General features: G+C 35.5%; 1 protein-coding gene across 3 annotated transcripts in view; it reads right to left on the reverse strand.

Moving 5' to 3' along the window:
* Window positions 1-3230: 3230 nt before the first annotated feature.
* Window positions 3231-24376, reverse strand: part of LOC105208880 (midnolin homolog) — a 65290-nt gene continuing 44144 nt past the window's right edge. For all 3 annotated transcript variants that reach the window (XM_054230694.1, XM_054230693.1, XM_054230692.1), the window contains exons 4-5: window positions 8546-10462; window positions 3231-8472 (exon numbers count right to left, since the gene is read on the reverse strand). In XM_054230694.1, coding sequence (XP_054086669.1) covers window positions 7801-8472; window positions 8546-10462 — 2589 coding nt within the window. In that variant the 3' untranslated portion in view covers window positions 3231-7800. The remainder of the gene's footprint in view (window positions 8473-8545; window positions 10463-24376) is intronic.

Consider the following 24376-nt stretch of genomic DNA (forward strand, 5'->3'; position numbering starts at 1 on the left):
ACAGTCGAAGTCCAATAATACGAATTATATGCTATTCGTGAAATTGAAAAATTAAAAAAAAAATTATATTAAGATTAGAAATCAAGGAAATGTATGCAAAAAAAATATTTTAATTTAAATATCTTAAAATAAAAAAAAAAAAACAATCAAATCCTAAACATATAAATTTTTGTTCATTCGTGTTTACGTAAATCGGTCCGTGTATATAAAATCATAAATTGCATCTGATGTTGAACAAAAGAAGTACATTAGCATAGCACATCAGTTTGCCAGAAATTCCGTCATTAAAATCTGACGATTCAATTTTATATGCAAATTTCTTTACATGTCCTCTTCTTGTAGACTACTCATATAAGCGTTTTGGATTTGTCAATGTTATTCTGAACAGACCACTTAAACATTTTCGAAAACAGTAAATTTAAACCACATTATTCACCTTTGAAGATTCGGCTCCACAATTGCCAGCTGGAGCCACTGAATGCCAGTATATCGTCGACGATATTCTCATTATTCCAAGCGGTCAAATTGTTGTCATTAAATGCTTCATTTGGAATCACGTTCATTAGTAAAGGCAAGTGTTTGTGGTCACGATGATTTCTTTGATGCCGAGGTCACAACTATTGAGAATAAAATTGCTGTAGAAATGTAGTTTTGAAAGTTGAACTGCATTCTGATCCATGAAAAACACATTAAAAATTCACAAAAGCTTAATGCTATCGCCAAAAATATTATTTGCAGATTGAACAAAGAAAAAGGAAAATAAAACAATCAAAAGAACACAACCTACTGAAAGAAAACGAAAAGTGTTTTCGTAATACCGAAGCCAAAATTGTTCTTATTCGTATTATAGAGTCCACAACAGCGCGCCTCTCTCCTTTTGGCAGTTTGGCGCCAATAGGTTATACGAAGCAAAGCGAGGGACCTGGCTTTCCATCGGAGTGGAGGTCTCCTTCTTCCTCGGCTTCCACCAGCGGGTACTGCATCGAAAACTTTCAGAGCTGGGGCACTTTCGTCCATTCGTACAACATAACCCAGCCAGCGTAGCCGCTGTCTTTTTATTCGCTGGACTATGTCTATGTCGTCGAACAACACATACAGCTCATCGTTCCATCGTCTGCGATATTCGCCGTTGCCAATGTTTAAGGGACCATAAATCTTCGGCAAAACCTTTCTCTCGAGAACTCCAAGTGCCGTCTCATCGGATGTTGACACCGTCCACGCTTCTGCACCATAAAGTAGGACGGAAATGATGAGGAACTTGTAGAGTTTACTTTTTGTTCGTCGAGAGAGGACTTTACTTTTCAATTGCCTACTCAGTTCATAGTAGCACCGGTTGGCAAGAGTGATGCTGCGTTGGATCTCAAGGCTGTATAACTGTATAATATATTGCATTCGTATTATTGGATATTCGCATAAAGGAGCTTTCGTATTACTGGACGTGGACTGTAATTATTTTTCTTCCTGTTAGCTGTTAGGGATTATCAAAGTGAAGAAATTAATAACAAAATAATAAAAACTTAACAAAAAATAATTCTTGGCCTTGGCGTATATCTCCGAGTTGATGTTTTATTATAACAAAATGCATTAATTTTTATATTTCTTGGTTTTATTTTTTCTAGATTTAATTTATTATTACGAACATTAGCATGACATAGCTTTTAGCAGGATTTAAAGCGAAAATAAAAAATATAAAAATTTTTTTGGTAATAATAAAGTTTTTAAAATAATATTAATAATTAAAATAAAATATATGACCTCCAAATAATGGCTCGTGTTAGTTTATTTATCATACTTACTTGCAATTATTTACAGTTAATGAAAGAAACCAAACACAATTTTACACATGTATTTCCGTTTATTTATTTTTGTAATAAATTTATAATCAGCGAAACATATGCTACTAATTATGTTTTAGTAGTAATTTTTTTTTGGTATTTTTCAGGTTTTTAAGGTTTTTAATGTTATTTGCAATACTTTAATTTTTTTAAATATTTTTATGTTTTTTTTTTATTTTATTTTTATAATTTTTTTTTATTTTTTTAATATATATAATATAGTATTTTTTTGTTCGAGTTTTATTATATGTATATATATATTTTTTTTTTTCCTTTTTTGTGTTACGCATATTGTTAGCCAAGTATTTTGCCTTTTTGCAGCGATTTTATAAAGATGTGGTGTTGTACAATATGTAATATTTTTATTATATTATTCAATTATTTTATTTTTCTATTTTTATTTCTTTTATATGTATATATATATATATATATACATTTTTATACTCTCGCAACAAGTTGCAAAGGGTGTATAATTGTTTTGTTTTTATGTAAGTTTAGCAGCTTGTCTCACTTATTTCGCACAATTATTTCAATTATTCCAATATTTAATCTTAGTATTTTGTTTTAAATTTCTCTAGCGTGTTTTATACATACAAACCTTAATTATAGAGTTACATATGTATATATGTGTACTTATATATAAACTGTTGAAAATTCTACTCTTTTTAACCCAAGTTGGTGCTAGTTATAGAAAAAAATTATTTTTTTTATTTATTAAATGTTGTATTTATTTATTTTTTTTTCAATTTATTTCTTTTTATTAATATAATTTTGGTTATTTCTGTTTTTATTCCTTTTCTAATTTTATTTATTTATTTTTTTTTTTATTTTTGTTACTCACTATTATTTTTATGTTTTTATGAGCGTACATTTTGTGTATTCTTTATATTTGGAATATATTTATTCTTATATAAATATATTTATTATATATTGGTTTTCAAGATTTTTAATGTTATTTTACTGAAAGAAAACATTTTTTTATTTATAAGTTTTATTTTATTTTTTTATATATATTTATTTTTTTTTTCATATAATTATTAGTGAAATTACACCTCAAACATTGTTACAATTTTCAATGTGTAAATTTGTATAATAATCATGAAATACTGTTATATTTGTAAACTAAACCAGTTTACAATGTCTCGTGCGCAATATTAACAAATTGCAGTATTTTACTAAAAGCAAAGGAATTATTCATACAATTTATATTATTATTATTATTAATAATATTTTTTATTTTTTTCTTATTATTGTAATTTTATATATAAATAAATATATTTTTATATTATTATTTTAATTTTATTTTTGTTATTTACTATGAAGCTGTGTCCAATTTTTATTTGTAAATATGCACTCCAAATACATATATACATATCTAAATATGTAAATGTTTACTACTTATGACAATACAAAAAATTTTACTATGCAGTCCAAGGTGATGTACTTCTGGTTTACCTTCTGTATAAGTTAATACTTGTATAAGATATACTTATAGATATATATTATATATTCACTGTAGATACTGAAATTATATAAGTGGTTAATTTTTTATTATATACACGAATAGTAATAGTAGAATAGTGTGAACATATTTTTTAATTTATTTTTCGAGTCCTCGCCGAATAGTTGTCGTGTCGCTAGTAAAATACATTTGTTCTTCGTTTGACTAATAAAGCCACAGATTTTTAGTAATTATTTAGTTGTTGATGGAATCGGAAAACTTTTTGGTACCGAATATAATACATTTTTGGCTTCGAAAATACTTATTTTGTTTATATATATTTCGGTTGACTTCGCCTTTAATGAACCTATGAGCATTAAATATATATTTGAAGTTGCGCCTAAAAGTATGCTATGAAAATTTCGACGATTGTATTTGAGGAGATGGAGCAAAGAATGTATAATAAAATAAAATTATGAAAATAAAATAAAATTATTATACATTCTTTGATGGAGGTCATTGTGTTATGGGCAAAACACACTTTTGGGATCGAAAACATAACACTATGCCCCTCGAAAACATTTGTTAGGCCACTTTAAAGGGCTCCTCGTTTTCGGTTTAAATATCTCTTTAGATTTTGAAAACATAAAAAAAATATGTTTTTGAAATACCCACGATTTGAAGTCTCATCGGGAGCCTGCCGAGGACTGTTTAGCTGAAACTAACGAACAAAAATTATAAAAGTCCTTCATTAGTTAGATTGGTTGAATAAAAATGAGGTGAAAAATATCTTAGAACTTTAGTAGAAACTGAGAGACACCTGAAATAGAATAATAAAATGTAGAATTTCTAACAAATTTTATATATATTTTTTTCGAGTGAATCCAGTAACATTAATCTATATTTTGTTCACAAGGTCTGGTCGAGAGTAGAAAAGTACTTTATTTTCGAAATTATCTCTTCGGGTTCGATGATTTCCACAACTATCTCCTACAATAAATTTAAAATTTTTAAGATTTGCGACGATTTTAGAATATTATATGAGACCAAGAATAGCACAAAAGCACATTCTGCTCATATTACAACAACAATAACACAGTGGAACAACTACACTTGACTTTCGAAATGAAACTAATTTTCGTTTTTTTTTTTGTTTTTTCTTCAAACTAAATATACCATTTCACTAAGTTTTTTTATTTTCAATTACATAAACTTTTTATTTATAATAGCATATATGTATGTAGTTTATATATATAAGTTTACATATGTATGTATGTGTGTATGTAACTACAAATATTTAATAATAAAATTGTTTAACATAAATTGCAAATTAAATTAACTAAATTGCAATATAAAGCGAGAATAATTTTCAATTCAAAGGCGACAAAGGCAACACATATAAACATATCAAGTGAAAGAGAAAGTGTAAGAAGGTGTGAGAGAGAGAGAGAGAGAGAGAGAGAAAACAAGAATAAAGTGTTACAAATTTAGCATAAAAGTAAATTTATTTACTAACACTAACAGCTGTATACATAAATTGTGCTCGTTGATGAGGCGAGCAAAAACAATTGAGGTTAGAATAAAGATTTAGTTAATCAAGGTTTAACAATAAAACTTTGCAGTAGTGCCTAGGGAACAATTAAAACTATACATATATATATTTATAATTATATAGTATATTAATATAGAAGTGTGTGTGTGTAATTTTTAAACATAACTGGTCTTCGAAAAAAACCAGAAAAAAAACCAACTTTATTTACTACATACATACATAACTCTTTTTTAAAGCGCAACATACATACAGTTCGATATTATATATGCAATTGAATGCATTTCATTAATATGCAAAATAGAATTTAAGCATTATTATGCGTTTAATTATTTATTTCATTAATTATATAAGTAGCATAGGTAGTTACTAGCAAAAACACATACGTTTTGTTATTTTGCGCTCCCGCCGCTCGTCTAACTTAAAAATTCATTATGAATTAGTAGGGTGTGTACACGCTAAATTTTACACTAACAAAATTACAATAACTCATATACCCAAAAAAAATAAATCGCTCTCTCTATATATAAAATGTATTATTTTTTGTTGTAGTTTTTGTAAGCAAAAAAAACAAGACAGGAAAAACAACAACTAAAGCATAGTTATATAACATTGCTACGCTTAGGCTTAAACATAAAAATTAATAAAATTTTTCTTTTTTTGTAAATGAACAATTGTAAACACACACACAGACACATTAACGATTGCACAATTGTTAATTAGTTACATACATACAACACGACAGCGGTATGCATAAATTATTGTTTTTTTTAGTAAACATTATTGTTGTTTGTATGTATGTATGTTTTTTGTTGTAGTTATTACTTATTTATTAAATAGTAAATTGTGTTCAAAACGCTGCAATTAGTGCGCAAATAAAATTTAGTAACACTATTTTTTTTAAATGGAAAAATTATTTTTTTCTTTGCAAAAAATACTTTTTGTTGGCACAAAATTATGATTTTCTTGAGTACGCAAACTTATTTAATTCTCTTTCGTAAATATCTAGCAAATTTGTGTGCCATAATTTTTTATAGCAACTATTTTTTTGCCATCATTTTTATTATAGCAATTTTTTTGTTGGATAATTTTTATTATAGCCACTATTATTTGCCATAATTTGCGTTATAACCATTTTTTGTGCTATAACTTTCGTTATAGCGTGTATGTTTTGCCATAATTTTTATCATAACAACTAGTCTTCGCCATAATTTTTATTATAGCAAACATTTTTTGCATCAATTTCAGTTATATCAAATATTTGTTGCCAAAATTTTTATTATAGCAAAATTTTTTTGCATCAATTTCAGTTATATTAAATATTTGTTGCTATAATCTTTATTAAAGCAACTTTTGTTTGCCATAATTTTCATTACAGCAACTTTTACTGTCAAATTTTAGTTATAGCAACTAGTTCCCGCAAACATACGCTTATATTTGTGTAACTTTTCTGGTTTAAACTGGTGCAAGTTTTTCAATTTCATGATAATTTTTAAAAATTTAATTTCGAAAATAACAGAATTTGCTATAATTTAGTTATATTATAGTAACTTACTGTTATACACTACCGTATATTTATTTAGTTTTTACAATTTTCTAACTTACAGTGGTATAATTTTAATTTACTTTATAATATTTTTTTAATTTCGATTTCCGAAAAAAACTTTAAATTTAATTTTGGAAAAAATTAAAGAAAATTGTACAATATTTTTTTATTTTTAATTACAAAATTTTTCTTTTGATTTAAATTAATTGTGCCAATTCTGTACAAATTTACTGAAAATTAATTTCAGAAGCACAAAACTGCTTTTCAAAATAAATATTTTCGCATTTTCTACAACCACTGTACAAATGTTTAGTCAAAATGGTAGTGACTTCAAAAAATAAATTATTTAAGTGTTAAATACTCAAAAAAAATGCGTACAAAAAGTGTTTTTTCTTGCAAGTTTAACAGCAGCCAGCGTACACTAGTCACAAATAGTAATGGTACACAAAAATAATATAAAATTTATTTAATTTTCCATAAGTTGCCGTGCAGCAGTGCTCAAAACTGCTACTTTAAAAAATTCCTTCTGCGTTTTTTGCATTCTTTTGGACAAAATTTCCATTTAATTTTTTAATTTACATAAATTACAAGTTTCACATTAAACTAATTAAATTATTTTGTATTTTTTCGCACGCAAATTTTCCAAAATTTTAGCCTGCCATAGTAGTTTCACGAAATTTGCATTTTTTTTTTGAGGTTAGTGTCAACTAACTAAATGAATTTTTGTTCAGCATTTAGTTCAAAAATGTTTTTGTTTGCATACCATTTAGCAATATATTATTTATAATTTATTATTATTTTTTATATTAAGTGCGTTTTTATTTTTTATAATTTTGCAATTAACTAAATAATTTTCTCTATTTCAGCGAATTTAGTGTATTAATATAGTACGGTTTAAATTTTGTCTACATATACATTTCCAATTTCCGCTACTTATAAAGTAAAAAATACAAAATTCATATTTTGTATAATTTAACAAACGAAAATTTATATTTTCAATTTTTAGTTAATTATTTTTAGCAATTTTATTTTAATTAATTATTTTTTAATTGCAAATTACCATAATTTTTGCTGTTTTTTTGTTAATAAATATTTGTAAATTTTAAATTCAGTTGACTCAGTTGTTGTTGTTGCGCGCTGCCGTCATTAAACATTTCTTTCACTAAATATTTTTTTTGCTTTAAATTTTGTTTATAATTGTTGCAAATTTTTTATTTTTTTCTCTTTTTTTTTGCTTTAATTTTCTTTGCTTTGCACTTCTTTTGCTCAAAAGCGCTGAGGGTGTTTGGACTCCACTAATGAATAAACTAATAAATGCTACAAGTTAGGACAAATATTCAATTAAATGATGAGCTCTCTCATGTACACAGTTATAGCTGTTGTTGTTGTTGTTGGATATTGCAGCAATTGCTGACAATTAAAAAAGAATTTAAGCAGCCGTGTCCACCTCTTCCACAATATGATTGGGCGATACCTCACTGGGCGCCGTTGTGTTCTGGCTGCTGTTGCTTGCCGCCGCCAACTGTTGTGTTGTGCTCAATGACGAGGAAGACTGCGGCGCATTCGCGTTCATAGCCGACGTAGCTGTTGCGACGTTATTAGCGCAGACCGCAGCCACGGCGGTAGCGGTGGGCGCTAATGTGGTTGCCGCTTTGGCGGGTGAGCCGGCTGCGCGGGCGCCATATGGGGAGCCCTTCAGTTTGCGCGCTTCACGCCGCTGTTTGCTCTGCAACATCACTTGGCGCAGCTGATCGATCTTCGACTTGGTTTTGGTGTTTTCCATGTCGGTTGTGCATTTCTGGCACATTTGCTCGACTTCGCGCTCGCCCGTCTCCGTGTTGTTGCGGTAGCGGCAATTGCAAACGGTGCGCTCATTGGCGGCACTTGAGCTGCTGCTGCCGCTGTTGGCGCTGTCCTTGCAGCAGGCATGACTGCTGCGGCTGCTTGTTGCGCCTGCCGCTTTGGCGCCGGCATAATGGCCGTTGCATTCGCCGTAAGTGCAGGCGCTGCTGCTGCTGCTGCTGGAGTTCTGTTGCGACTTGAGGCATTTCACGCAGGACTGCGAGTGCTGGTGGTGGTGATAGTGGTGCTTCAAGGAGAGCTGCAAGCAATTTTAAGAATTATTAGTAAAGGATTTCATATAAAATTTGCATGTATGCGTGCGATCTACTCACCTGCTTGCTGCGTATGCCATGCACAGCGCTACCGCTGCTGCCCGAAGCGCCGCTGGCCGCTGACGAACCGCTTGGCGCCTCGAAGCTGATGCGCGCGCCGCGACTGTATTGCGGTGTTGCGCTCAACAAGTCGTTCAGTATGTGTATAACGGTAGAGATGTCGCGCTTCGGGCGGCCATAACGGTCCTGCAGCGCTGGGTTGAGTGTGCCCGAGAAGGTGCCGGAGTAGATGCCTTTGCCATGGTTCTTCATCGATTCAATAACAGCGCCTGAATTGCTCTTGCGCGGTGCCTCTTCGCTGCTGGATAGATCAATCTTGTTGGTGAATACTTCTTTCGAGAGTTTCCGCAGCGTTTGTGTGAGATTGCGCGAAGCCTCGGCAAGTGTGCGCGAATCTGAGACTGTAACGCCGGAATCGTCCAATTCGCCAGCGCCATTTGCTGCAGTTGTGCTTGTTGTTGGTGTTGTTTTTGTTGAGGAGAGTGGCGTCGTTGCGGCGGCGCCAGCATTTGTAGTAGGTGCTGTCGGGATTTTCGTGTCCGCATCAGCACCGAGTCCGCTGTCCTCCAAGCTGCGCGTAGTCAACGGTATGGGGCGCGGCAGCGGGCTCGAACTGGCCTTTGGCCGCACTAACGGCGATAGCGTCTTTAGCTGCTGTTGTTGTTGTTGCTGCTGCTGATGATGGTAGTGGTGGTGATGATGATGATGGTGGTGATGGTGATGGCTGCGGTGCTTCGAGCGCGTTATGGGATTATTAGCCGTTTTGTGTAGTGTAGCCGCGACGGGCGTGCTGCAGCCGCTTCCAGACACCAGCTTCTGCAATGCGGATGATGTTGTTGGTGTTTGCGCCTCAACAGCGCTACTGCACTCTGTAATCATTGCCTCTGTGCTTGTGGCTGGTAAACTGCCAGCGCTTGTGCCACACGCGTTGGTGTCCATGCAGCTGTCGCCCTTATCGGCCGCGCCGCCATTGAGACGTGTGCACAGACACGAGGTAAGCTTAGCGGCGATCGGATCTTGACATGTTGTGTCCATAGCGCTGCTGCTGGACGCTGAGCTGCTGCTACTGCTCTCACATCCGCTGCCGCTGCAAGCACCCTTTGCAATGGGAATGCTCTTAATGGCGGCCGTTTTAATTGGACTGGACACTAGATTCGATAGCGATTTGATGGGTGACTGCTCCAGCAGTGTTGAAGCGCCTGCGGCGCTACTGTCCGTCGTATCGTTAGAACGCGCGCCGTGGAAGCCTGTATTATTGGCGGTCACCGGCTGTGCCAGTGAAGAGGGCACATTCGGCGCGCATTGACGCACATGCTGCGCCAGCATTTGACTCAACGGCGGCGATGTCAGACGCGCTGGTTGTGACATGGCAATACTCTTCACGATGCTCTGCAGATTCTCATAGTCGCGCTTGCTGAGAAACGAACTGAGATCGGAGCTCTTTAGTGTGCCATTGCTGCTGACTGGTAGACGTGCGGCAGCTGTTGCATTGCCATTACTGCGCTGCTGCTGGCTGACGACGAGATTTGATGTTGTTGCTGCTGTATTGGTTGTGGCAGACGTGTTGTTGGAAGCACTCGCGCCAGCTGTTGTCTGCTGCTGATGGTGATGGTGGTGATGATGATGATGGTGGTGGTTGTGACTGTGGCCGGCCGCTAAAGCAGAGCGATTGTTGCGTTGACTGGAGCGTGCGCGCAATGCGGCGGAGCTGCTGCCACCAGTGCAACTGCTGCCTGCATTGGCGGAACTGCTGCCGTTAGCCGGATTCACGGTGCTCAATTGCAATTGTATGAGCATCATGTGATCGCCGAGACGCATGCTCAGATTCAATGGTGTCTTGCCGCTGAGAAAATCATTCACTTGCGAGTCGTTGAGTGACTCCAAAGCCTGCATGACGGTGTTCTCGGGACGTTGGGCCTGTAAGAAAGAGAGCGAGAAATTAATTGTGTTTTTGTAAATTTAAAATTTTTGAGTTATGCCATTCTTCTACTCAACAACTTATGAATGTAACTATGAGCAAACAAGTGAGTGCGCGCGCGTCATCACTAAAAATCCTGCAAGTAATGCAGCGCGCTCATAAACAGTCGGTGGTCGCACGCAGCGTCGCGTCAACTACACTTGTGGGTGTGGCGCTGTGTCAATATAACGCGTGCCGGGACTCCGTTACAGACGCGTGCACATATTTACCAAGCGACGAATGCAAGTAAAAACGACAAATATACGGACATATGCTCATATATAGGCATAAAAATAAATTCGCTTATGTAACAGCGCAGACAACAACAACAAATGTGCGAAAAAACAATGCGCAAAACACACACGGCTGTCTGTAGTTGGCACTTTTAATTAAAGTAACAGCGCGGCGCATCATGAATGATCAACTGAGTGCGCGGTGCGGCAGCGCGGCAGTAACGCAACAGCAACTGCCGCGTAGGTGGGTCAATGTCAGTGTCATAAGTAAATAAAACGCATTGCATGCACATGGTTGTGGGCACACAAACACACATTTCTTCCCGAGTATAAGCAAGCATTTGCCCATATGTATGTATGTATGTATGTCCGTGCGCTCTCATTAATAAAGTGCAAAAAAGAAAAGCGCCACCGCGCGCGTCACCAAATGATTTCATTCTTGATTGCCTGTCAGCGGCTAGCATTGCGCCCCCTCTTACGCCACCGCCACCGCCACCTTATGGACGCCAACGTGTGTATGCGCGCGTCCGCTCGCCAACGGTACATATTTGCTGGTTTTACAAGAGACATGTATATATGTATATACAGTGTGTGTGTGTGTGCGTCGTAAAGTGAAACAAATAAAACGCATTGCAAATGATTAAATGAATTGCGCTGGGCAGCATGTGGGCGTGGGCGTGTATGCATATAGTAAATGGGACGCATGAATTGCGCGTAAAAATTATTTCAATGACAACAAATACAATGCACACACCCACCCGCATGCAATACATATACATATATATGAAGATAAAAATGCTTTAAATATATACTATTGCCGCCAATAAAGTGCAAATAAATAAATATGTTTGTTTGTGTAAAACAATTAAAAGTATGTAAATAACGGTTAATGTTTGCTTTAATAAATTGATTTATTATTATTTTATTATTAGTTGGAATATAATCATAAACGCGTACACCCAAGTAAGCGCTTTCACGCCCAAACATAAGGCTGAGCGCATAGTGTAACAAGGATGAAAAGTATGGAGCTATTTGTTGTTATTGTTTTAGAAAGGAACAATAAACATTTTAAATTGTTATAACGTTAAATAACTATTAGTATCAGCCTTTAAATGGTCCATTCTTCAATTTAAAGTTTCCATATAGAATTTCAACGAATTGCCTTGGAAAAATTATTGACTTTCAAGAGCTATTGATAAGACTACCAATACGACAAGTTTAACCCTTCCAGACGCCTGAGAGTTAAACAGAATTTGTTTTCAACTCAGTTGGTCGTGGACCTATTTTCTTACAGCTAAAAGTTAAGAGCACTGGTTTCTTCGAGGTCTAACCACAGGCTAGGCTATCCAGCATTAAAATCAAATATTCAGTCAATCATTATTGACTGGATCGGTTGTTGTTGTTGTGAGTGGTAATATCTGTAACAACTTATTTCCAAAGTAAAATTTTTAAAAATTTTGTGAACTTTTTGAAAGCTTTGCCTAAGAGCTTTTTGCAAGCTTTCTGCTTTCGAAGCTTTTTTAGCCGTAGTTGTAACCTGACAAACGTAATACGAGGGCTGCTATATATATTTCTGGCCTAAGCAACACTAAGTGTTGCCAGGTGCAATCTAACATTTCCATTGGAAAGTTTGACATTTTTTAGCATAACATCACTCAGAACGTTTTGTCATTTAATCGTGAATTGTTTTATTTACTGGGAATTAAAAAATTTATCTCGGCCAAAAAATGGAATTAACTCGTGAACATTTTCGTGCGATCATTTTTCACAACTTTCGACGTGGATTATCGCGACAAGAGTGCTACGATGAACTAAAATCTTTGTATGGCTATGAAGCACCATCCTATAGCACTGTGAAAAACAGGTACAACGAATTCAATCATGGCCGACGCTCGCTCAAAGTCGAATTCCGTGAAGGTCGTCCAAAAACAGCCGTTGTGCCAGAAAACATCGATGCCGTACGTGAACTGATAATGCAAGACCGTCATGTAACATACCTTCAGATAGAGGCATGCCTATGCATTTCTCCCACCAGCATACATTCGATATTGCATGAACACCTGGCCGTAAAAAAGGTTTGTTCTCGTTGGATCCCGCACAATTTGACAATCGCTCAAAAAAAGGCTCAAAAAAAGTGCTTCGAAAATTGGTTTAAGCGCATGCAAAAGTGTTTAAATCTTGATGGAGAATATTTTGAAAAACAATAAAACCATTTTCGTTGATAAATATTCCTATTTTCATTATTAGGCCAGAAATATACATATATAGCCGCCCACGTATCTGTAACAACTTATTTCCAAAGTAAATTTTTTTTAAATTTTGTGAACTTTTTGAAAGCTTTCCAAATTTTATAGGTATCGTTGTAACGTCTGAAAATCTTACGCCTTCAGTTCAACACTAATTTCTCGATGATAGAGAGGATAAAAATCTTTACCAAGTTAAAGTTTTACAAAATACTAAGAGCTTTTTGTAAGCTTTCGAAGCTTTTTTAGCCGTAGTTGTAATGTGAAATACGTCTGAAAAGCTTTCGTCTTCAGGATAGGATGATAGGAAATATCTTCAACAAATTATTTTCAAGGAAAAGTTTTTAAAAAAGCTATTTCCAAGTTTTTAAAGCTTTTTGTATTGTAAGATTTTAGTATTCTAAGCTTTTAGTGTACAAAAATTTGCAAAAGCTTCCGCCTTCAGCCCACCTAGGTGAGTAATATTCTATTATAATATACTTTAAGTGGCATAAATCCAACTTTCGCAAGTCAAGTATTGTATTTAAAAGTATATTAGCAGCGAGTAAAGGTGATCTCATCCAATTCATCCAATACAACAAGCCTTAGACTAAACGCACAATTAGATAATCAATTAAATGAATTGAAGAATATAAAAGATAGATATATATTAAACCAGTTGCGGCCGGTTTTTCGACATAAAACACAAAACAAAAAACACGTGTCTTCTGTGAAACGAAACAAAATTTTTCTAAAGCAAAATTATTTATTGGACGACAAATATGAAGTGTCTGTATGTATGTGAGTGAGTGTTTAGAGGCCGGTTGGCGCGTGTAATAGAAAACTAATGTAATACGAACATGTAAACTGCTAAGCTTTCACGCTTTATCTTTATGAGTGGATCGGTTGGAGGCATAAAAGTTACATGGGCGTGTACTATACTACAACTATGTGTAGATATGTATGTAAGTATAGTATAATAATAAACTGAGGCACGTTGTGTGGCGCTTAGCGTTTTTCGTCGTCAAAATTCGTTTGTGTCGATTTTCACGCTTTTTACCTTTGCTTATCTTTACACGATGTATGTATGTATAAAAGCTTTATTGTTTCAATTTCTCGACTACTCATACATACATATATACAGGCATGCCGCTTGTAACTGATGACGCAACTGGTGTGTCTTTTTGTTGTCAATCGCTCGGCTTTTGTGCGTTATTTTGTGGATTTTTCGGATTTTCAAACATACATATTTATATAGTATATATGTATAACAACAACAAAAACACATACATGATGAACGCGCGTGTGCGCTGCCGCCAACTGGCGCAGCCTGACCTTGGTACACTTTTTTCGTAAATGCATGTAATTATGGAAAACAACAACAATACAACAAAGAAAAGGAAAACCTGAAAACAAATTTTAATTTTTTAAAAACAAAAGAAAAGAAACGCAACCAACAGCAACAACAACAACAGAAAGGCAAACCACTAACTTTCTTTCGTTGGCTTTGACTGGCCGCTTGCTTGCTGACTAACTGGCTGTCCAGCAAGCGCTACCCTACCCTTGCGCTTGCGCCTTGTACTCACCAACGCTTGAGCGTTTAGCTGCGCAGTACGCGCGTTTACGCATGCGTGCATGAAACGAGCGCTTAGCTGAAGCTGGTACGCGACGACTACGAATTAAATACAAATTATACAAAATTCGTCTATGCATAAATACATACATACATACATACAAATATAATATACAATCACCATGGCTATGTGTACCAGCGCACGACTGGTGGTGACGCTGTTTTTGTATTTTGGAAAACTTGCGTTTGTACACAAAAACGCTTGCGGCTACACGCTTAGCAACAGCAAAAGCAAGAGTAACAGCAACAGCGTTGGTGGTTGTCTGACATGGCCGCCTAATTACGGCGCGTTTCTTTTTTTTCTTGCTTTTCAAATAGATAATAGATAGCTTAAAATGGTTTGAAGTTTTTCCCACCATTTTATTTATGCACACACACACACACGCACACTAGCCTATGCACATACATAAATTAGTTTATTAGTTTTCGTTTTCGAAATGCGACTTGTGCGAACTTAATTTGCATTTCACATTAGTGAACACATAGTTCGACATGCTAAACTTATTTATGCGGTTGATTTCTATTTTGTTCAGTTTTGTTTGTGGCTTTTTTTTTGCTGTATGCAGCTGATGTAATGCCTTTGTGGCTTACATATAAATTTTTTTTGACGCATACAGACATTTGCATTTGCACTTTGGACATATTGACACATACAAATGTACATAATTGTGGCATATGAAGGCTTTATTGAATCATTAAATTTATTTTTAATATATTTTTTAATGTGATACCATTAATTTGGCTAACACTGTAATACATTTTTGAAATTTTGGCCGAAACTTTCTTTATTTCACGTATTAAATACGATCCTCTCCAAAATCTATTAGTTAAGTAATAGATATTTTCAATTTCAATATCAATTGTCATCTGTCACTTGTCATATAATTGATAATTTTGTTAAAAACCTTAAGCTCAGCGGAATTTTAGCTCACAAATCCTTCAAATTAAACAATATCGTCTAAAATCATCTCTTTTTTTTGGTTATTTTTCAATTTTATACTTTTTTGTATATCGAGATGTCGGCTGTCACTTGTCAGCTACATAAAAAAGTTACCAAAAACATACGACTACACCATAGAAAATCAGTAAGCAGTCAAATTAAAGTTCAAATTAACTTAATAATACAGCTCTATTTCAATTTTCATTTATCACTTGTCATATAATTCATCTTTTTGTCAAAAGACTTAGGTACAGAGTAATTTCAGTTTGCAAAATGCTAAATATAGAAATTGAATCGCCTCAAACCAAAGAAATTTATTTACATTAACATTTCCAGATGCTTATTTATTGAATTGCTGTTGTCAGCTGTCATCTGTCACTTGTCATCTGCTTAAAAATTTTATAAAAAAAGTTAAACTACGCCATAGATATAACTCGTAACCTTAAATAAGTAAATTTTAAATTTCGATTCAGCTGAAATTACATTTCGTTTTCAATTATCATTTGTCACTTGTCATATAATTCGTATTTTTGCCAAAAATCTTAGGCACAGAGTAATTTAAGTTTGCAAAATGTTAAATATTGATTTTGAATCGCTTAAAGTCAACCATTTTGAACCAGATTTAAATTTTTCAGATGCTTATTTATTGAATTGCTACTGTCAGCAATCAGTCAGCTGTCACTTGTCATCTTCTATAAAATTTTATTAAAAAGTTAGATCAACTAGAGAAAAACATTAATCTTAAATGGACAAATTTAAATATGTATAAGCTTCCAGAAGCATCTAAAATTAATTTATAATTTTTCTAGAGTCTGAACCACGCTGTATCTACTAAATTAACCAAACAAAAAACACGCATGCAAATACATATTTTTCGTTCATCTCACTCACTCATCCGCAGTCAAAAATAATAATAAAATAAAAATCAATTTAAAAAAAAAAGAAAATTACGCTGGCACAATTTAAATATAAATGTAGAAAAAAATTACACATTTCTATATGTATATATGTTTGTTTGTAGCTACAAGCCATTAATCGTCGCGTTACAATTTATTTTGTAAATTTCATATGTACATACACACCAAAATAGATACACTTTTCATTTTCACCATTTTCTACGGCTTATTATGACTTTGTATATCTGTATGTATGTATGTTTGTAGATGCGAACAAGCGAAATGAAAGCAAAAGTGCAGCGCTTATTACTTATACTTATACATATTAATATGTATGTACATATGTATGTGAATACACTATTGTTTTCATTTTTCATTTAATTTTATTGTATGTGTGTACAATTGTAGATTTGTGTGCCGTCCCGATGGAAATAATAAATTGCATATTTCAATCAAGCCAGAGAAAATGGAGAGTTTCTTTTTGTTTCAACGCTGTGCCTAATAGCTGTGATATATAGTACATATATTGTATGTATGTATGTATTTATGCAAATAAGTAAGCGTTTCAATAAAATAGAAAATTTGTTGCACAAAATAGAGATAGGCAAATTACTATTTCAGAAATAAATTTCTTTAGTCATATTTAACTTATAATCAGAATAGCCTGATATTATCCTCAGTGTATAATAGGATGGATGGGATCATGTGTAGAAGTTCACGCAAGTGAGGAAAGTTTTTGATTGTCACTCACTTGGGAGTGGCCAGAAACGATTCTTCTCCACATGGTTCAAGCAGCTCACGACTTCCGGTTTTAGACCAAGTATCCTCTGGGTAGCCAACAGACATCCGTTTGAAGGCGAGCTAAAGTGAGAAGGCGAAGCCCGCTTATGCGGTTGTGCGTAGGGTTTGGGACCCACCACATAAAAACACCCCCCAATGAAAAATCTACGAAAGCCTCGGATGAGACACCCCCCTTTTGATGACGACCCCTGCAAACGTTTTAAGGATAATGATATAAGGGCATGCACCTGGAATGTCCGGACCCTTAATTGGGAAGGTGCCTCTGCCCAGCTGGTTGATGTCCTCATACGACTTAAGGCTGACATCACCGCCATCCAAGAAGTGCGATGGACGGGACAAGGACGGAAGAAGGTGGGTCCTTGTGACATTTACTACAGCGGCCATATAAAGGAGCGCAAATTTGGTGTTGGATTTGTGGTGGGAGAGAGACTCCGTCGCAGAGTCCTGGCATTCACCCCGGTGGATGAACGTCTAGCCACAATCCGCATCAAAGCGAGGTTCTTCAACATATCGCTGATTTGCGCCCACGCCCCAACGGAAGAGAAGGACGATGTGACCAAAGATGCTTTCTATGAGCGCCTAGAACGCACCTATGAGCGCTGCCCCCGCCACGATGTAAAAGTCGTGCTTGGTGATTTTAACGCCAGGGTGGGTAAAGAAGGTGTCTTTGGCACAACAGTCGGAAAATTCAGCCTCCATGACGAAACATCGCCAAACGGCCTGAGGCTGATCGACTTCGCTGGGGCCCGAAATATGGTCGTCTGTAGTACCAGATTCCAGCATAAGAAAATACATCAAGCTACTTGGCTGTCTCCTGATCGAAACACGCGGAACCAAATCGATCACGTTGTGATAGACGGAAGACATGTCTCCTGTGTTTTAGACGTGCGTACGCTCCGAGGACCAAATATAGACTCGGACCATTATCTGGTCGCAGCGAAGATACGCACCCGCCTCTGTGCAGCAAAGAATGCCCGTCAACAAACACAAGGAAGGTTCGACGTCGAAAAGCTGCAATCGCAACAGACAGCCACGAAATACTCTACTCGACTTGCACTCCTGCTCTCTGAGAGCACTCATCAGCATCTCGGTATAAGGATGAAAGCATTTTAAAGCTGCTTTCGACAGCACGAAAAGGAGTTGCCTTTACGCCGCGATGTCTGAATTTGGTATCCCCGCAAAACTAATACGGCTGTGTAAATTCACGTTGAGCAACACCAAAAGCTCCGTCATGATTGGGAAGGACCTCTCCGAGCCGTTCGATACCAAACGAGGTTTCAGACAAGGTGACTCACTATCGTGCGACTTCTTTAACCTGATGCTGGAAAAAATTATAAGAGCTGCAGAGCTAAACCGAGAAGGTACAATCTTCTACAAGAGTGTACAGCTCCTGGCGTACGCCGATGATATTGATATCATCGGAAGCAACAACCGCGCCGTTTGTTCTGCTTTTTCCCGCATGGATAAGGAGGCGAAGCGAATGGGTCTGGAGGTGAATGAGGACAAGACGAAATATCTCCTGTCATCAAACAAACAGTCGGCGCATTCGCGTCTTGGCTCCCACGTCACTGTTGACAGTCATAACTTCGAGGTCGTAGATAATTTCGTATACCTGGGAACCAGCATCAACAACACGAACAATGTCAGCCTCGAAATCCAGCGCAGAATAACTCTTGCCAACAGGTGCTACTTTGGACTGAGTAGGCAATTGAACAGTAAAGTCCTCTCTCGACGAACCAAAATCAAGCTCTACAAGTCTCTTATCATTCCCGTCCTGCTTTACGGTGCAGAAGCTTGGACGATGTCAACATCAGATGAGACGACACTAGGAGTTTTCGAGAGGAAAATTTTGCGCAAGATTTATGGTCCTCAGAACATTGGCAACGGCGAATACCGCAGACGATGGAACGATGAGCTGTACGAGTTATACGACGACATTGACATAGTTCAGCGAATAAAAAGACAGCGGCTACGCTGGCTAGGTCATGTTGTCCGAATGGACGAAAACACTCCAGCCCTGAAAGTGTTCGATGCAGTACCCGCCGGAGGAAGCCGAGGAAGGGGAAGGCCTCCACTCCGTTGGAGGGACCAGGTGGAGAGCGACCTGGTTACACTTGGGATCTCCAACTGGCGCCGAACTGCAAAGGAGAGAGACAGGTGGCGCACTATCGTCGATTCGGCTATAACCGGCTAAACGGTTGCAACGCCAATCACATCACATATAATAGTTCATGGTTTTCAGTAAAAAATCATATATTAAAATTTGAGTTGAAAAAAAGAAAACAATTTCTCAAACTAATATTCAGTCGAAAGTAAATTTCAACAATTATTAAGAATAAAGAATTACAGCAAAAAAATATGTTTAAAGTTTTTTTGTTACTTTCGGATATAATATCGAAAACAGATTTTGAGGTTATGCTGAAAGCAGTAAAGTAAACTATTTTTAGCAATGTTTACAAAGTAGAAATGATATTGGTACGAAATTATTTCAACAGAAAAGAGAGTTTTTTTTCATTCTTTTGAGCTCAAAATCAGTACTACTACGAGATACATATATTTGAAAAATATTATATGACAATTTTTTTAATTTATTTTCAGCATTAAATTGGTTACTTTGAAAGTATTTGAAAAAAAGATGAGGTTATGGGCTATATTATATACATAGTTAGCTGTTCCAAAAGGATAAGGTATATGTATATAGCCTCAGAAATGTCGTATGGGTGAATTCTATCAAGCTTTTCTGAAGGCGCCTATCGAATTGTTGTCCTTTAAGGTGTTAACTCAATTTAATCGATTATATTACTGGAAAAATCTATGGTGGTATTATGTTTTTATAAATAATATTTATAGATTAGTACATAAATAACATCTATTTCTTGTCTAAAAAAAAGAACATTATAAAACATAACCCAACTTTTTTCAAAATAAAAATATTTTTTGTTTATTAATCACTAATTTCCTTACAAAAAAAAAATAAAAATAAAAAACGTTTTAAAATATATTAAAAAAATATAAAAAAAAATAAAAAACTTTTTGAAAAACATTAAAAAAATATATAAAAAAATAATATCAAAAAACGAAAAAAATAAATAAAAATAAAATATTAAATTTAGGAAACTCCAACTAAAGAGGCACTACACGTGTATAATATTTCTAAGATATAAATATGAAATATCAATACCTCATTCATCAATTATGTGCCCAACAGCAAACGCATAAGGCAATACCTTAACGATATTCACCGAGTAATTAACGAACAAAACGGCGCAACACATCTGACCGCACCGATCAATTGCGGTGATTAAATGCAGGCGGTGATTGAAATCAAAGGCGTGTGCTTTGTTGCTTAGCAAATTTCCACAATTTCTACGCAATCAAATGGCCGATGACAAAGAAGTATGTACTTTCAAACGCAAGTGTGTATATATGTAATGTATGGTATTTAAGTAAGTATGTGTGTGCGCTTTTAATATCATCACTTCAATAAAAGAAATTAAAATTGTTCGATTACCTTGGCGCCGCCAGTTAAAAGCGCGCACTTATCAGCAAGAGCAGCAATTGCACCGGCTCCGACTATATCGCCGCATGTAGCGCCGCTGACGCTAGCGCTAGTTAACCAACAACAGCTTATCGCTTTGTGAATATTTCACATTTTTCATTATTTTTTTGCTTAATTTTTTTTTCATTTTTTTATTTTTATTTTTTATTATTATTCCGTTGTCTTTGTCTAATATTTGTGTGCAGATTTTTTGCGTGCTTTTTGTTGGTGTTGTTGTTGTTTTTGTTGTCATATGTGTATATTTATATGTACAATTATTTCGATATCGCTGGCATTGAAGATATTTTAAATTCGACTGCTCGACTTTCCATGCGCTGGCTAAACGCATACAAACAGACATATCATATATACATAAATACATATAAACATTCATTTGCTTGCTCGCTCAACACGTTTGGCATTCTCTGTGTGTGCGCTGCGCGCTGTCTTTGTTTCAAATTTGCCTCACGTAAGCCCACACCCCCCTCAAGCGCAGCGCCTGGCGCTGACTGTCAGAGGCCTTTGTTAGTGTTGTTGTGTGATTTTTGCAAAATTTATTTTGTTGTTTTTATTTTTTTGTGAATTTTTGTTGTTGTTCACTTTTTGTTAATTTTAGAGCGACGTTGAGGTTGCTGCTGTTGAAATTTGCTGAATTTTGCAATAAAAGTATCGCATCTCCAACACTCTTTTGAGTGTGTGTGTGTGTTTGTATGTCTGTAAATATATATTTGCATTGCGATGACTGTCGTTGTTTGCTGCGTCTTTTTAGCCATTTTCTCTTCTTCACCACATGTGTGCCCGCATTTTTTAAAGGTCTGGGTTAATTAATCATTTCCATTTCGTTTCAAGTGATGTTTTCAGCGTAATTATTATGATTATTACTCTTTTTTGTTGTTGTTGGAAGTCCTTCATATATATATCTACATATAATATATGCAATAAGCAAGCAAAAGCCAGTAGATTTTCAAGTGTAGTAATCACTTTTGTTTTGACACATTGCTACTGTCCACTGAGCACACCAAACACGCTTCTTCTTCTTCGCCTTACCATCATGCTGCTCATCATCGTCATATCTTCGTAATTATGAACGCTTTTTACTTTTGTTTTCCCTGCATTCCATTTTATTTCATTTTTTGTTTAATAAGCTTATTGACATAGTGACCCAATAAAATCCAAATGTGCATACATATTATACGCTTCGTTTACAACTGACGCTGACGGCATCCGCCATATGTGGCGGCCCGGCACGGCCAAGCAGCAGTGGAGTCACCACTAAACGACCGCATGACAGGCGACTCAAACTCAACGCGCGCCACCCAAGCACCTGTACGCTTACTACAGACATTATGTACATACATACACACATTAAGCTTCATTTAAAAGGCGTGTTAAGTATTAATAGTTTCCAACAAATTTAATTATCTTCATTTTTGTATATTCAACTAGCCTTTAATGTGGCATTTAGTTTTATTTTAAGAGGCGTGACTTTGTGGCAAATCGAAGATGTGGTGTTCAATAAAATGTCATGCTACTGCAATTATTGATTATACACTGAAGAGCAAAACTGGAACAATAATTACATAAATGAACTTTGATGCAATAAATTGCAAGCATATATATATTTTTGTAAAAAAAATGTTAATATATTATTTTCATACAGGTTTAAAATACACTATAACTAAAAAAAATTGACAAATTCACTCGTGAAACAAAAAAAAAATAACAAAAATGTGGCAAAACTCCATTGTTCCACTTTTGCACCCATACAAAAAATTATATTTTTTCCATTAGTTTAGTAGTCCGTCCACAATCCTTTCACCTTTTTTAACGAATTCAGTCTTCGTGGCATGCTCTCATACAATTTTTGTACAAAATCTGGCGAAATTGAGTACCACTCGTCCTCGACGCGCTCCCAAAGCTCCTGCATGCCTTTTGGTGGATTCGGGTAATTTGCCAGTTGCCGTTTCAAATAACTCCATAAGTTCTCTATGGGGTTCATATCTGGGCTCTGCGCAGGCCACCTCATTGTTGAAAAACTTTGCGATTTCAACCAATTTTGCACTAATTTCGAAGAGTGTTTAGGATCATTGTCCTGTTGGAATATAATCCTGTTCTCCCGTAAGCGAACCATATCCATAGCAATCGGCAAATTTGTTTTTAAAATGTCCAAATATTGTTCCTTTTTCATCTTTCCATCGATTTTCACAATGGGACCAACTCCATACTGCGTAATACACCCCCACATCATTAAACATCCACCTCCAAACTTTATAGTTTGCTTTACGTGATGGGGTTGAAGTGGTCCTGAGTTGTTTGACCAGTACCAAGAGCGGCCATCTGACTGGAATCGGTTAATTTTGGTCTCATCTGACCAAATTACCTTAAAGAAATTCAAAAAAACTAAAGACTGTCCACAAATAATTAACATTTACAATTACTCGTTTCCAGTCATCACACGTCCAGTATTCGTGGCGTGCCAGGAAATCTTTTCGGGCTGAAACATTTTTTTTTGTCAATGCAGGTTTCTTCTTCTTCTCTTTCGCTTTGTAACCAGCATCTTTCAACGCGCGACGCAATGTCCAGACACTAACATTTTGCGTTAAAAGCGGTAGTCCTTGCTTTGGGGTAGTCAATTTGTTGGATATAAGAAGTCGTCCAACATGTCTAGCTTCACGAATTTGAATTTTTTTGGGTCTCCCGCCCTTATTGCATGTTAGCCTTTCCAGGTTGCTATTCTTTCCTATCCGCAAAACCGTTGTATGGCTGATTTTGAGCTCCTTGCCAATAACGCGGGCAGATTTCCCAGCAGAGAAATATCTTTCAACTTTTCTTTTAATTTCTTCACTTACACCACGCATTGTAAACGAATTTAACCGTAACACAATAAAGAAATACAAATTTCTGCCAGAAATTTCAATTTGAATATTAAATTGCAACGTTTACTTAGTGAGTGCAAAACTGGAACAATGTAGTTATGCCATACTTTTTATTTTTTTTTAGGCCTGCCACATAATTTCCTGCAATTTTTTTTAGTCACAGGGTAATTCAACCCACCTAAAAACGAGATATTAAAAAAATAATAAAACAAATAATCCTTCTATGAAATACAGTACATCAAAGTTCATTTATGTAATTATTGTTCCAGTTTTGCTCTTCAGTGTAGTTAGAGAAGACAAATTTTTTCGGGATTCCGAAAACTTGTATGAAACAAATTCGGGATCCCGAAATTTTAAAAGTTGCTTTAAGTCATAAACAATAAAATTAACAAATTGTAAAAATCCCGATGCATATAATTCGGGATCCCGAAATGCAGAATCTAACAGACCCTCCCTCAATTTCTTCGCATACTTCATTTCAAAAATGCTTGAATATGCAAAATAAATATAAATTCTCAATGACACCATGCCTTAAGGTTACATATGTACATTACACACCAAGTCAGATATTAATTAACTCGTTAGCTAAATGCAACCGCAAACACGTTGCCACGCTTGTCGAGATCAGGTGTTTTAAAGTGAAAATAAACGAATGGAGCCGAGGAGAAGCGCAGCAGAAGAAAGAAAATGTGTTAATAACGTGCGTTGGCTACTGATTTTTGTCTCCTTTGTCTT

The sequence above is a fragment of the Zeugodacus cucurbitae genome, chromosome 5, assembly GCF_028554725.1.
Source record: "Zeugodacus cucurbitae isolate PBARC_wt_2022May chromosome 5, idZeuCucr1.2, whole genome shotgun sequence".
NCBI lineage: Eukaryota > Metazoa > Arthropoda > Insecta > Diptera > Tephritidae > Zeugodacus > Zeugodacus cucurbitae.